Here is a 14,735-nt window from a genome sequence, read left to right as displayed (position 1 = left end):
TCGTTTACGCTTTTTATAACGAATCTCTGTCGGGAACATACATTCCATACAAGACTGTTTCTGATGATTCATCGCGAATTATGCAATAAAATAAACCACAGACAGGGGCACATGTTTTGCTACAGAAGGCCATACACGTCCATGCAAAGAACCGTGGCTGGGAATGAGACGGGTGCACTACGTGAACTCTGAAGCTGAGCAACACGTCTTATTGGGGACGCTCTCTCAGTCTCCCAGTAGACCACAAACGAATATTGACAACGAATTACGTCAGACTAACGCGTGAGGATAAGGTGACCGGAGAAGTTTATTGTGAGAATCATATGGCGCTGTGTTAATGAATGCAAAACAAACCGCAGAATTATCCTCCTGCATGACAATGCGCAACGTTATACTGTAAATCAAAGTAACGGAAGACTCCGACTTCTCGACTGGGATCTTTCCACCACCTTCTTTATGCAGAATGAAACGTTCACCCTGCAGCGGAGTGTGCGCTCATATGAAACTTCCTGTCAGATGAAAACTGTATGCGGACCGAGGCCGTTTCGAGGGCTGGTGCTCTACCAAAAACGACTCACAATCAGTCCTACTGGAAGAAAGGTAGAGCACTTCCCAGCGAAAGACAAAGGTACCGAGTTCGTTTCTTGGTCCGGGCCACAGTTTCCATCTTCCAGGAAGTTTCATATCAGCACATACTCCACTGCAGAGTGAAAATTTCATTCTGGAAACATCCCCCAGGCTGCGGCAAAGCCATGTCTCTGCAGTATCCATTCTTCCAGGAGAGCTAGTGTAGTGCCCCCAGAATTTTAAGAAAGTCTGGGCACACTTGTGTTCCAGCTGTTTGGAACAAGTGTTCTTTTAAAGCAGGGCGAAAGGATGAACATGGGATACTGCGCACAGTTGTTGTTTGTGCAGGTGAAACTGGAAGGGAGATAATTCGTCGGCGCTGGCAAGTGTTCAGCGCGACCTGCCAAGAATAATTAAATACGGCCCGGAAGCTCCGTGACGGTTACAAAGACTAATGTAGCTCTGTATTGTTGAAAAACAAATGGAGTGACTCGAGATAGTGGCTGTTTATTAGACGCTGAACTGCTGTTGAGAGTTCGTGGACTGGACGTGGATAGTCAGCCACGATAAAAGCTTATGTATTAATTGTGTTCATAAATGTGTAATTAACTCATCTTGTGTGCCCGGTAATGTGTAGGCTTACCTCATAAAGTTTAGTTGTCTTTTTGTACAGAGTGGAAATAAATATGTTCTGGTGCATTGAATGATATTCCAACGGTAGTGTATTTTTAAAATAAGAAGAGGGAGAGAAAGAGAGCGAAAATTTCGCCTTCCTAGCAGTGAAATCCTCGGAGAAGCGTTCGGTGTTAGCAGAGGACATCGGAGCTGCTAGAAAGCAGAAAGAGGACTCGTCAACAAGTAAGTGCACGAAAACGCTTACTATTACACCGAGCCACCTCACTAGCTTAGCAAGGTTCGCAGTAGAGCTTCTGTGAAATTTGGAAGGTAGGAGACAAGGTACTGGCGGAAGTAAGGCTGTGAGGACGGGGCGTGACTCGTGCTTGGGAAGCTCAGTTGGTACAGCACTTACCCGCGAAAGGCAACGTTCCCGTGTTGGAGTCTCGGTCCGCCACACAATTTTGATCTGCCAGTAAGTTTCATGTCCTGTATAGTATGGACTTGGCACCAACCGACTTTCAGCCCTCTCCTAAGATGAAAGAGTGGCTGGCTGCTCTGGACTTAATGATCAATGATGATCTCAAGGACGAAGGTAAAAACGGACTGAAACTGAAGGTGGTATCATTCTTTGATGAAGGGATAAAGAATCTGATACACGGTACGACTAATGTTTGGACTTGTGTAATTTTAATTTATTAATAACTTCCTATCAATGCCAGATAAACTGCGCCTCTTTTCAAGTCGTCCTTGTCAGTTTATTCTCTCGGAGCATGTCATGACAATGAAGTTATTTACGTTTCTCCTTTAGCTTAATTTATCTGGCTTTATGTGTGAAGTGTTGTGAGTGTGCGTGTGCACTGTGAGCCAGGCCGCTGTAGAGCAGAGGAGGGGTGTGCACGCACCTGCGCTGCCGGCGGGCGGCCGACAGCCTGGGCAGCGGCCGGCGGGAGGCGCCGAGTGCGGTGCAAGCCACGGGGCTTGGCAGGCGCCGCTCCGCCGGGATGTACACCCCTGAGAAGACGGACATGCGCCGCGCCGCCGCCTGCTGGTGCTGCCGCAGCGACAGGTACACCGACACGCTCTTCATCAGCGCCGTCCGCACCTGCAGGGGGCAGTAGCCAGAAGACAAGTCACACTTAACGAATGCCATACTATAACACCAAAACTTCCCCACCTGTTGGAAGACGGCCTTGGTCCTGATGTTCAGGAAGCCCGCGGAAGACCACAGCCTATCACAAAATTACCGACCCATCAGCCTCCTGAGCTCGCTCAGCAAGAACTTGAGAAGGTGATTCTCAAACGCATCACGAAGCACTGCATAACAAATGACATCCTGGGACCAGAGCAATTCGGCTTCAGGAATCACAACACAACACAACAACTCTTACGGGTCGTTGAACATATAACACACAGCTTCAACACAAACAATGCAACAGGGGCCGTGTTCCTGGACACCGAAAAGGCTTTCGTCCGTCTATGGCACTACGGCTTGATTCGCAAACTCAGCGATGCGGCATTCCCCGACAGGCTGGTGCGTCGAATACACTCATACCTCACAGACAGTTGTTCAAACACTGACTAGCTCTTTATTCGCACGAAATAATGGCCGCTATCGACAGGGGATCGCAGGTTGATTCCGCATTTCTGGATTTCCAGAAACTTTTTGACACTGTTCCTCACAAGCGACTTCTAATCAAGCTGCGGGCCTGTGGGGTATCGTCTCAGTTGTGCGACTGGATTCGTAATTTCCTGTCAGGAAGGTCGTAGTTCATAGTAATAGGCCGCAAATCATCGAGTAAAACTGAAGTGATATCAGGTGTTCCCCAGGGAAGCGTCCTGGGACCTCTGCTGGTCCTGATCTATATAAATGATCTCGGTGACAATCTGAGCAGTTCTCTTAGGTTGTGCCCAGATGATGCTGTCTAGTAAGGTCATCCGAAGACCAGTATCAGTTGCAAAGCAGTTTAGAAATGATTGCTGTATTGTGTGGCAGATGGCAGTTGACGCTAAATAACGAAAAGTGTGAGGTGATTCGCATGAGTTCCAAAATAAGTCCGTTGGAATTGGAGTACTCGATAAATAGTACAATTCTCAAGGTTGTCACTAAGTACCTGGGTGTTAACATCACGAACAAATTCAGTTGGAAAGACCACATAGATAATATTATGAGGAAGGCGAGCCAAGGCTTGCGTTTCATTGGCAGGACACTTAGAAGATGCAACAAGTACACTAAAGACACAGTTTGCACTACACTCGTTCGTCCTCTGTTAGAATATTTCTGTGCAGTGGGAGGTCCTTATAAGGTGGGATTGACGAAGGGTGCAAGAAAGGGCACCTCGTTTTGTACTATCACGTAATAGGAGAGAGAGTGTTGCAGATTTGATACATGAGTTGGGATGGATGTCATTAAAGCAAAGACGTTTTTCGTCGCGGTGAGATCTATTTACGAAATTTCAGTCGCCAACTTTCTCTTACGAATGCGAAAATATTTTGTGGAGACCAACCTGCATAGGTAGGAATGATCATGAAAATAATATAAGAGAAATCAGAGCTCGAACAGAAAGGTTTAGGTGTTCGTTTTTCCTGCGCGCTGTTCGGGAATGGAATGATAGAGAGATAGTATGATTGTGGTTCGATGAACCCTCTGCCAAGCAATTACAGGGTGTTTCAAAAATGACCGGTATATTTGAAATGGCAATAAAAACTAAACGAGCAGCAATAGAAATACACCGATTGTTGCAATATGCTTGGGACAACAGTACATTTTCAGGCGGACAAACTTTCAAATTACAGTAGTTACAATATTCAACAACAGATGGCGCTGTAAGTGATGCGAAAGATATAGAAGACAACGCAGTCTGTGGGTGCGCCATTCTGTACGTCATCTTTCTGCTGTAAGCGTGTGCTGTTCACAATGTGCAAGTGTGCTGTGGACAACATGATTTATTCCTTAGAACAGAGGATTTTTCTGGTATTGGAATTCCACTGCCTAGAACTCAGTGTTGTTGCAACAAGACGATGTTTTCAACGGAGGTTTAATGTAACCGAAGGACCGAAAAGCGATACAATGAAGGATCTGTTTGAAAAATTTCAAAGGACTGGAAACGTGACGGATCAACATGCTGGAAAGGTAGGGCGACCGCGTACGGCAACCACAGAGGGCAACGCGCAGCTAGTGCAGCAGGTGATCCAACAGCGGCCTCGGGTTTCCATTCGGCGTGTTGCAGCTGCGGTCCAAATGAGGCCAACGTCTACGTATCGTTTCATGCGCCAGAGTTTAGACCTCTATCCATACAAAATTCAAATGCGGCAAACCCTCAGCGCCGCTACCATTGCTGCACGAGAGATATTCGCTAACGATATAGTGCACAGGATTGATGACGGCCGAAGCTTATTTTTACCTGGACGGCTTCGTCAATAAACAAAACTTTCACATATGGGGAACTGAAAAGCCCCATGTTGCAGTCCCATCGTCCCTGCATCCTCAAAAAGTACTAGTCTGGGCCGCCATTTCTTTTAAAGGAATCATTGGCCCATTTTTCAGATCTGAAACGATTACTGCATCACGCTGTCTGGACATTCTTCGTGAATTTGTGGCGGTACAAACTGTCTTAGACGACACTGCGAACGCCTCGTGGTTTATGCAAGATGGTGCCCGGCCACATCGCACGGCCGACGTCTTTAATTTCCTGAATGAATATTTCGATGATCGTGTGATTGCTTTGGGCTATCCGAAACATACAGGAGGCGGCGTGGATTGACCTCCCTATTCGCCAGACATGAACCCCTGTGATTTCTTTCTGTGGGGACACTTGAAAGACCAGGTGTACCACCAGAATCCAGAAACAATTGAACAGCTGAAGCAGTACATCTCATCTGCATGTGAAGCCATTCCGCCAGACACGTTTTCAAAGGTTTCGGGTAATTTCATTCAGAGACTACGCCATATTATTGCTACGCATGGTGGATATGTGGAAAATAGCGTACTATAGAGTTTCCCAGACCGCAGCGCCATCTGTTGTTGACAATTGTAACTATTGTAATTTCGAAAGTTTGTCTGCCTGAAAATGTAGTGTTGTCCCAAGGATATAGCAACAAACGGTGTATTTCTATCGCTGCTCGTTTAGTTTGTATTGCCGTTTCAAATATACCGGTCATTTTTGAAACACCCTCTAAATGTGAATTGCAGAGTAGTCATGTAGATGTAGATGTAGATGACGTGCAGGGAAAACAATCAACACTACACGGTATACACGCGGGAGGACCCCAGGGAAGCACCGTAGGGCCCCTACTGTATAAACGATCTTCCAACCACACACAACACAACGATGGCAATCTACGCGGATGACACAGCCATCCTCGCGCAAGATTGGAAACCATCAAACATTACGCCACGCTTACAGCCTGCACTCAGAGTGGCTGTGCTTTGGTAGGAGAAAAGGCGTGTTAGAGTGAACGTCGGCGAGTGCGAAGCCGTTCTGTTCACTAGGAGACTGAAGCAACCACGCAAACACCGATACTGCACACCAATAACTCTACATACGTTTCCGTGAGAAAATCAAATACCTCGATGTCTGGCTGGACCGAAAATTACTCTGGGGGGACCACATACAACACATGACCAACCAAGCAAGCGCAAGGCCCAAACAGCTCTCCCCTATGCTCAACAGGCGTGGCACAATGAACATAAGGGTGTCTAGGTCCATGTACATGACACTTATTCGACCCCTGATGACGTACGCAGCTCCTGTCTGGGGATACGCTGCGCCTACATGCCTGCGCCGTCTGCAGCTCATACAAAACAAAGTACTCAAAATCATGCTCCACGATACACACTCATCGCGGACCTTCACCGGGAATACCGACTTGAGACTCTCACGGGCATAATCCACAAACTCACCAGAAGACTATACAGAAACTCCAGACATTCGCAGAACCCGTTTATTATGAATCTGGGGAACTACGACCACAACCATAGATGGAAACATAAAAGACCAAAAGACATACTTGGAAGGGCAAAACATCTATGGCCAAGAACACGCAAACGGTACAGGTGAGCCCCTGTTAATCAGACACCTTTACTGGATATCCAGCTGGAACACACTGCCGAATAACTGGCACCACGCAGGGAATCCGTACACTGGATGCAGACAAGTTCCCCCCCCCCCCCCCTCTCCCCCCCCCCCTCCCCACACACACACTGAGATGACCTACGGCCGACCTCCCACTACTATATAACGATCTCGATTATTCCAGGAATGTAGCGGCTGCAGCATCTGCAGCCCTTGCCATGGTAATGATGCGTGATACCCATACTAACAAATCCAACCTTGCATGAACTATCGCAGCTAGTAAGCCACTTCTGCTCTTACTACCCATCCCACTGTCGCAGAGGTTTTCTTCCCACGGCACTAGCCTTGGCACTTTTTTCCCTCTGCTCCTCAAATCGCTACCCTCACTCGCGTTTCGTCCACTATCTATCACCTGATGGACCGTGTTAATGCGTAGTCTTACCCAGACGCACGGATAACATCACAGACCAGCATCCTTCGATCCACTTACTAGAGAACTAACATGTTGACGGAGGTGACAGTAGAACTTTTGGTCTGGTCACCACGTTGGTGCGGGCGTGCAGGGGCCCCATCTTTTATAGAAAGTTACACTCAGCAGCACGTAGCTGCTATGAACCGTTTCGCTGCTGTGAGGGTGTGCAGCGATTCTGCTACAGTCTTAATACCGGTTCCCGTCACATCGCCAAGGTTAAGCGCTGCCGACTTTGCTAGAGCTGGAATGGGTGACCGTCCGGTCTACCAAGCACTGTTGGCAAAGCGGGGTGTATCCAACCCTTACAAGGCAAGTTTAGCAGCTACTTGATTGAGAAGTAGCGCCTCCGATCATGAAAACCGACAGGAGCCGGGAAAGCGTGTTAGGAGTGTGTCAGAACTCTCCATTATATTGATTAAATATTACATTGAGTATCGAAAACAATATAGCCAACTTAAGGCTATTCTTTGCATTATATAAGATTCTGAGATTTACTATGGAAATAAATAAGCTCTCACATATAGATAGTAACAATCTGATGGCGAAACATGGGAGCGCGATTCTAAGCAGTGTTATGAGACGAGGTTTGTCTGCGAGAATAAAATTTCAATAGCGTCGGTCGAGAATTCGGAGACAGAAGACTTGTCACGCTGCCCTCACGTCGGTGATGGCATACCTAGCGACACTCCAGGCCTTGTTTCATTTATAGGGATTTAGATGGCCTATGTACGCTTGAAGATAAAATTGAAGGTCAAATTCGCAAGCATAACGTAAAGCTCAATTGCAGAGTTAGGCCGTGATTCTTAATTTAAATTTGCAACAATCTAATGTTTTGCTTGTCAGTTAAAGAAGCCTCCGTATCCTCCAAATAGCAATAATTATACTCCACATACAATTCATAAATATGCTGTGGCTATTAGATGATGATGTAACTTTGAAATTGAAGTAATGTGTTGATATGGCACTCAGCCATTATTGATACTTATAAGGTCACTGTCAGACATTTCGCCATTATTAACACTTGTCAAATTGGTCACGATAATTTCTTAAATTTTTAAATAGACCTAATTTATAGAATCCCTTCTTACAAGTTATTTAGTAGTTAACAGTGTCCAAGCAAACCCCTTTTTATTAAATTCATTCTTAGTAACAACAAGCTTTAGCCGCTGCTGCTGCATGATAATGCGAACTGCTGTAAACAACATGGAGAAAGGCAGTTATCTAAAGAGGCGAGAGTAAAAATTAGGGCTAAAACAGACACATATCTGGTACTCTAATTCAGTAAATTCCGTTGCACAAGCCACATTCTGTATCACTTGCAATTTCTTTTTCAAATACGCAGTGAGATAGATTAGTTATTCATTGTTAGAGGTTAATTTCTTCCTGTAGCTTTTCATATTCAAAAACGCAGTCACATAGCTTATCCAAAGGTTAGTTTTAAGTTTTTAATGTAACGATCGTTTGAGAGCTTAAATGAGAGTCAAACTAACACTCATACAAGACGCACACACTGCTATGCAAGCTAGATTCCGTTTACTGATAGCTCAGGTTGCTTATCGAGTCCATTTTCACAGACGAACATTCGCTTGATTTGTTGCAGGTACGTTACAAGCGGTGTGCTCCATATCCGCATCTAGAGACTCCTATAGACTCAGGACGGCACGGCGATCGGTCGGTCCTGTTGAGATTTCCAAGACCTATTTCGACGGAGTTTAGAGCTTCGAAGGGGTATACACGTCCTGTTACGCGGCTCTCCAGGCGCTGTGTACTCGTATACACGCGCCATTAGGTTTTTCCTACAATGCTGTGGAGTTTTCATGCGTCCTGAGCCGCATACTTTTCACTGCTGCGGATGAGTTACTTCAGTATTTCGGAGAAAAAAATGTTTCGGTTATTTATCAAACAACATATCTGCTGCCTCTTTACGTGCTATCATTTACAGAAGACCTCGTATCCTTATCTTGAATCGTTTACGCGACATGACGATGGTAATGACCACAGCATTCACTATGAACAAGGACATGTCTGGGGTCGCGGATATGAAACCCAGTAACTCAAGAACGGCATCAGATATCCTTCTGCTCTTAATTTTAAATAAAATGTCGATATTTTATCTAACTTTCATTAACTGCAGTGTATGAGCTAAAATCAACCATAAGCACAATTTACACAATGCGTTTCTACTTCTGCAAAATCTTTAAAATTTTGCGCAATGTTTTCCTTAATTTGAAAGAGCAGAGTTACTATACCATATACCGAAAATAAATTCAACCCTTTATCAGACGAAGATATCATACTGATAGATGCACAATAATCAATTTCTTTCAGCAAATAGTTATGTCAAAAACAGGTGACTAGTATTTTATAGCCAATGGCAAGTCCACATGGACCGTCCGTCAGATGTAAAACTCAATAACTCGAGAACGAAATGATATGTCCTGTTGTTGTTGTGGTCTTCAGCCCAGAAACTGGTTTGATGCAGCCCTCACTGCTACTCTATCCTGTGCAAGCGTCCTCATCTATGAGTAACAGTTGCAACCCACATCCTGCTGAACCTGCTTAGTGTATTCATGTCTTGGTCTCTCTCTACGATTTTTACCCTCCACGCTGCCCTCCAATACTAAATTGATGATCCCTTGATGCTTCAGAACGCGTCCTGCCAAGTTGTGCCTTAAATTCCTTTTGTCCCCAATTATATTCAGTTCCTCCTGTAAGGTGTCAGCCAAATCCAATACCTTCCATGAAAACACTGACATGGTAAGCAAATCCAGTACTATGTCACATAGCTCGGAATAAATCGTGACATTAAATTAACCAAAGTAATACGAGTAACGAGTGAGCAAATGGAATACCACAGATTAACACAAGAATGCCTAAATGCATGTCGTACCTTCCCACCGTGAGGCAGACGCAGTTCCGAGGGCAGAAGCCGAAAGCAGAACCGTGTTAAGCTAGAAGGCACTACGATAAGGGACGGACACCCACGTCTCCAGCTAACCACTAGGGCTCACCACCCGCACCTTTTAGCGTGAGACTGTTTCGCGTCTCAGGTACGTCAAGGACAACCCCGGAGCCCATGCTAAAAGCTAGAGCCCTCCACAAAAGCAGTATAGATCTTACGATAACACAAAAAGCTCCACTACCACCCGCAAGTTTTAGCGGGGGGCTTTTTCGCGTGTCTGTTACATTAGGACAATCCTCCAGCCCATGTTAAAAGATAGAGCCCTCCAGAAGAACAGTATAGATCTCACGATAACGCTAAAAGGACCACACCGGCAGCAGGTTTTAGCGTGAGACTTTTTAGCGTCTCTGTTACGTTGCAAACTTTAAAAACATTGCCCCACCACGAAAAGTATAACGTTTCTCATTGGATAGACAGAATTTTAGTAGGCGGAGCTTAAGGTTAATATTGAGACCCTGATTGGTCAGACGAAAACACAGCCAGATAGCTTTTTTAAATCTACTTCGGTAGATTGTTGTAAGGAAGTTAGAGAGAGCTGGTTCCGAGACGGCGAGCTGGATGGCTGCTGCGCTGGCCGCTGCCGCCCTAACGCTGCTTAAACACCGACAAGGTAATGAACGCACGCGATGCCGCATTTTTGAGCGCATAAGGCTTCACTCAGAACTGCAGAAGTCTCATCTGTTACACCCCTTTTTTGCGTAATACTAGTGTCGATCGTTAATTAAAACTCATCGTGTTCACATTTGCCAACTGCAGTAAAGATCTGAAACGCGATGATTTTTCTATTTTATAGTTATTGAGAAGCCACATCAGCCACTGTAATTTACTACAAGTTAGATAAGTAATTAAAGATGATTGAGGGTCACTGTAGACCATTTTCATAGTTTTCTCTTTTGTGAAACTTAAATTTAACCTGTATTATAGATGTGATATGGCATAGGTCATCCTTCGATCGATTGTAGAACTTGGAAACCCATTCAGGGAATATTCGTTCACATTTTTGATGAACGCATTTGGTTTTTACCATCCTGTATTAAAACATTTCCTTTTATCAATAGGGCAATTTATAAACGATGTTTTGTGAGTAGAATAAAACTTCCAATGGTAAACTTAACTGCTTTTTCGACGTTATTTTACCAGCTAACTAAAAAAATAGGAAAGCCTTCAACCCTTTCCACTAAATTTAGTTAGTACCAAGATTCTTTTACAGGGAGTGCAGTGGAGCTGACGCTGAGATAATTAAGTATTTGGTTATATCATCACTAGCCTCACTGAACTCTTCTGAATTCTACATGTCATGTGTGGTCTGGCGTCTCCTTACCAGCAACAGGTCCCAGGTTCAAACTAGTTAATTCCCTAAAAAACACGCTCAGAGCGTCGTTGCGCGAAAGTGGTAGGGAGACACGATGTAGTACAAACAGACACCACCATGAATGTTTAGACTCCTTATTAGTTAAGTGATCTACCCATCTAATCTTCAGCATAACTAATATGACTCTTAATATTCCCATACTTTTAAAAAATTTGACCCATGGATAAAAAACAATGCGATTTTTCCGTTTGTCAAATATTAGGTACTCGCCAGGCTTTAAAAGTACAAAGCAATATACCAATGGAACTCTAACATGCGTTAAAAGTAATGCATAATCGTTGTTGTTGCGGTCTTCAATGTAGACACTGGTCTGATGCAGCACTCCGTGCTACTCTATCTTGTGCTACTTCTTCATACCAAAGTACCTACTGCAACGTACATCCTTCTGAATATGCTTGGTGTATTCATCTCTTGGTCTCCCTCTATGATTTTTGCTCTCCACGCTGCCCTCCAAGACTAAATTGAAGATCACTTGATGCCTCAGAACATGTCCTACCAACCGACCTTCTTCTGGTCAAGTTGTGCCACAAATTCCTGTTCTCCCCAATTCTATTCAGTACCTCCTCATTAGTTACGTGATCTATCAATCTAATCTACAGCATTCTTCTGTAGCACCACATTTCGAAGACTTTCTTTGCGATTTGAAATATTATATTCTTGTTGAAGTCTGTGGCTATTTCGGCTGTCTCATATATCTTGCTCACCAGATAGTAGAGTTTTGTCTGGACTGGCTATCCCAAGGATATCAGTAGTTCTAATTGAATATTGTCGACTCCCGGGGCCTTGTTTCAACTTACACCTTTCAGTGCTCTGTCAAATTCTTCACTTAGTATCGTATCTCCCATTTCTTCTTCATCTATGTCCTCTTCCATATCAATAATGTTACCCTCAAATACATCACCCTTGTATAGACCCTCTATATACTCCTTTCACCTTTCTGCTTTCCATTCTTTGCTTAGGACTGGTTCTCCATCTGAGATCTCGATGTTCATACACGTGGTACTCTTCTGTCCAAATGCCTCTTTAATTATACTGTAGGTAGTATCTATCTTACCCCTAGAGGTACATGCTTCTTTATCTTTACATTTATTCTCTAGCCATTTTCCACTTCCTGTCGATCTCAACTTTGAGACGTTTGTATTCGTTTTGGCCTGCTTCATTTACTGCATTTATATATTTTCTCCTTTCATGGATTAAATTCAATATCTCTTCTGTTATACGTAGATTTCTACTAACCCTCGTCTTTTTACCTACTTGGTCCTCTGATGCCTTCACCTGTCAAAGCTGCAATTCTTCTTGTACTGTATGTCTTTCCTCTGTTCATTAAATTCCCACCATTTTGCAGTTTTTTCGGTTTTAATCCACAGTTCATAACCAATAAATTGTGGTCAGAGTCCACATCTGCCCCTGGAAATATCTTACAATTTGGAACCCGGTTCCTAAATCTATGTCTTGCCTAATATATAAGCTATCTGAAACCTTCCAGTGTCTCCAGGTCAATTCCACATATACAACCTTCTTTCATGATTCCAGCAGTTTGGTCCCTTAGGAATTCACACACATTTGGACACACACAATGTTTTACTTAATTTGATGTGGCGCAGTATGTACGACGATTAACGGAAAGAAATTCAAGTCTTTGTCGAGTGAAGGTATCATTCTGTAAGATGTGCAAATATCCAATGTTTTTGAGCTAACAGTTATCGAATAATCGGGTGATAAGTATTTAATACCGTTCAGAACGCCGTCTCTCAGCACAAGCAACAGCATTTGGCGAACACAAGAGCGGCGTTAGCATGGAATGCTAAGAGCTCGTATGTAGCTACTAAAGGGTTTGATCAGTCATGGGGGCGCGAACAGTACCCAGTGGTCAAATTGCACAGCGACGGCAACGCAAAATGGTACGCTGTGAATATCTCGGCCGAACACTACCAGCCTGATACTCCAGTATTTCCATGGCTGCGTGACTTGTTGATTAAAATTTCATTGTTATGCGAGCTTATTTTCGGTAAAGAACAAGGATAGTGGTACAGATGAACAAATAATGGTGGTTATTGGCATGCCGAGGCCCGTTTAAGACCCAAATGACACATGCAATCGCTTGGGGGTTACATTTGTTTAGAGGGTATGTGATAATCAATAACGGAAACTGGAACGCCAACAGCGCCAACACTGACTTCAGTATGGAACATTGCTTTAAGCCAGTGGTTTCCAAGGTAAGGGTAATTTCTGAGGGGTAAAATTAAATTTTCTTGGGGGGGGGGGGGGGGTAAAAACCAAACAGTTTGATTCTGTTTCAGTCAGGAAACTAAATTATTTTACACTGTTCATATAAGTTATCAATAATTACTTTTCCCAGTTAGTTTATTAATTTGATGGAGGTTATAGGTTCCTCACATAGTCCACCCACTATAAACATGTGTTTTGTTTGTCCCTTAATTTGCTCAATTTTATCAAAGCAGTTTAAGGGACAAAGCAAAACACATGTTTGTAGTGGGTGGACTATGTGAGGAACCTATAACCTTCATCAAATTAATGAACTAGCGTTCTCGCTTCCGCGTACGGGGTACCGAGTTCGATTCGCGACGGGGACAGAGATTTTCTCTGCCTCATGATGACTGGATGTTGTGTGTTCTTCATCATCATTTCATCATCATTGACACGCAAGTCGTCGAAGTGGCGCCAACTAAAAAAGAACTTGCAATAAGGCGGCTGAACTGGTCAACAGTGACATACGATCATTTCATTTCATAAAGGTGAGACATATATGTAACAAATACTATATATCTGAAGAAAAGTTTGTACTCAAGTGCGCACAGCCACGAACGTCGCATCTACATCTACATAGATACTCTGCAAATCACACTTAAGTGCCTGGCAGAGGATTCATCGGATCACCTTCACAATAATTCTCTATTATTCCACTCTCGCTCGAACAGTGCGCAGAAAGAACGAACACCTATATCTTCCTGTGCGAGTTCTGATGTCCCTTATTTTAGGTCGGCATCAACAAAATATTTTCGCATACGGATGAGAAAATTGGTGATTGAAATTTCGCGTAACGAAAAACGTCTTTGTTTTAATGGTGTCCATCCCAAAACCTGTATCATGTCCGTGACACTCTGTCCCCCATTTCGCGATAGGGCAAAGCGTGCTGTTCTTCGTTGAACTTTCTCGATGTACTCCGTTAATGCTATCTGGTGCGGATCCCAAACCGCGCACCAGTATTACAAAAGAGAACGGACAAGCATACTGTAGGCAGGCTGTTATTTTTTCTAAGTTTTCTGCAAGTAAAATGCATGGGGTGAGATCGGGGCTGTATGGAATATTTGTGGGCCCAACGAAACGCGCCAAGGTTGTTTGAATTACGCCGCAGAAGCTTTGCTGGTAAACTCCTATTCATCCTCCACGCATTCCTTATTTCTGCCCCAAGGGTTTTCCAAGTGTTTGGAGCACTGACGAAAGACATTTGATGGCCGTCAATTTCCTACGGACGAAGAAACGCACGCGTCTGTGTAATAATGGTTCCGTAACCAAACAGAAACATTTTTGCATGAATGCACTAACCGTTTTCTCTCACAGTGGGGTAAGCGTGTTAACAGTTTTAGCGATTACTTTTGAAATAATAAAGGATTTGATTCCTTTTTTCCCATGTCTCTCGTTTTCATTTGA

At 43.9% G+C, this 14,735-nt stretch overlaps 1 protein-coding gene across 1 annotated transcript in view; it reads right to left on the bottom strand.

The window, feature by feature from the left end:
- Positions 1 to 14,735, bottom strand: part of LOC126334547 (PDF receptor-like) — a 466,998-nt gene that overhangs the window by 6,729 nt on the left and 445,534 nt on the right. Inside the window, exon 12 of the mRNA XM_049996914.1 lies at positions 2,088 to 2,287. Coding sequence (XP_049852871.1) covers positions 2,088 to 2,287 — 200 coding nt within the window. The remainder of the gene's footprint in view (positions 1 to 2,087; positions 2,288 to 14,735) is intronic.

The sequence above is a fragment of the Schistocerca gregaria genome, chromosome 2 (genome assembly GCF_023897955.1).
Source record: "Schistocerca gregaria isolate iqSchGreg1 chromosome 2, iqSchGreg1.2, whole genome shotgun sequence".
NCBI lineage: Eukaryota > Metazoa > Arthropoda > Insecta > Orthoptera > Acrididae > Schistocerca > Schistocerca gregaria.
The sequence above is the reverse complement of the archived record's forward strand: the minus strand, read 5'-3'. Positions and strand labels throughout refer to the sequence as shown.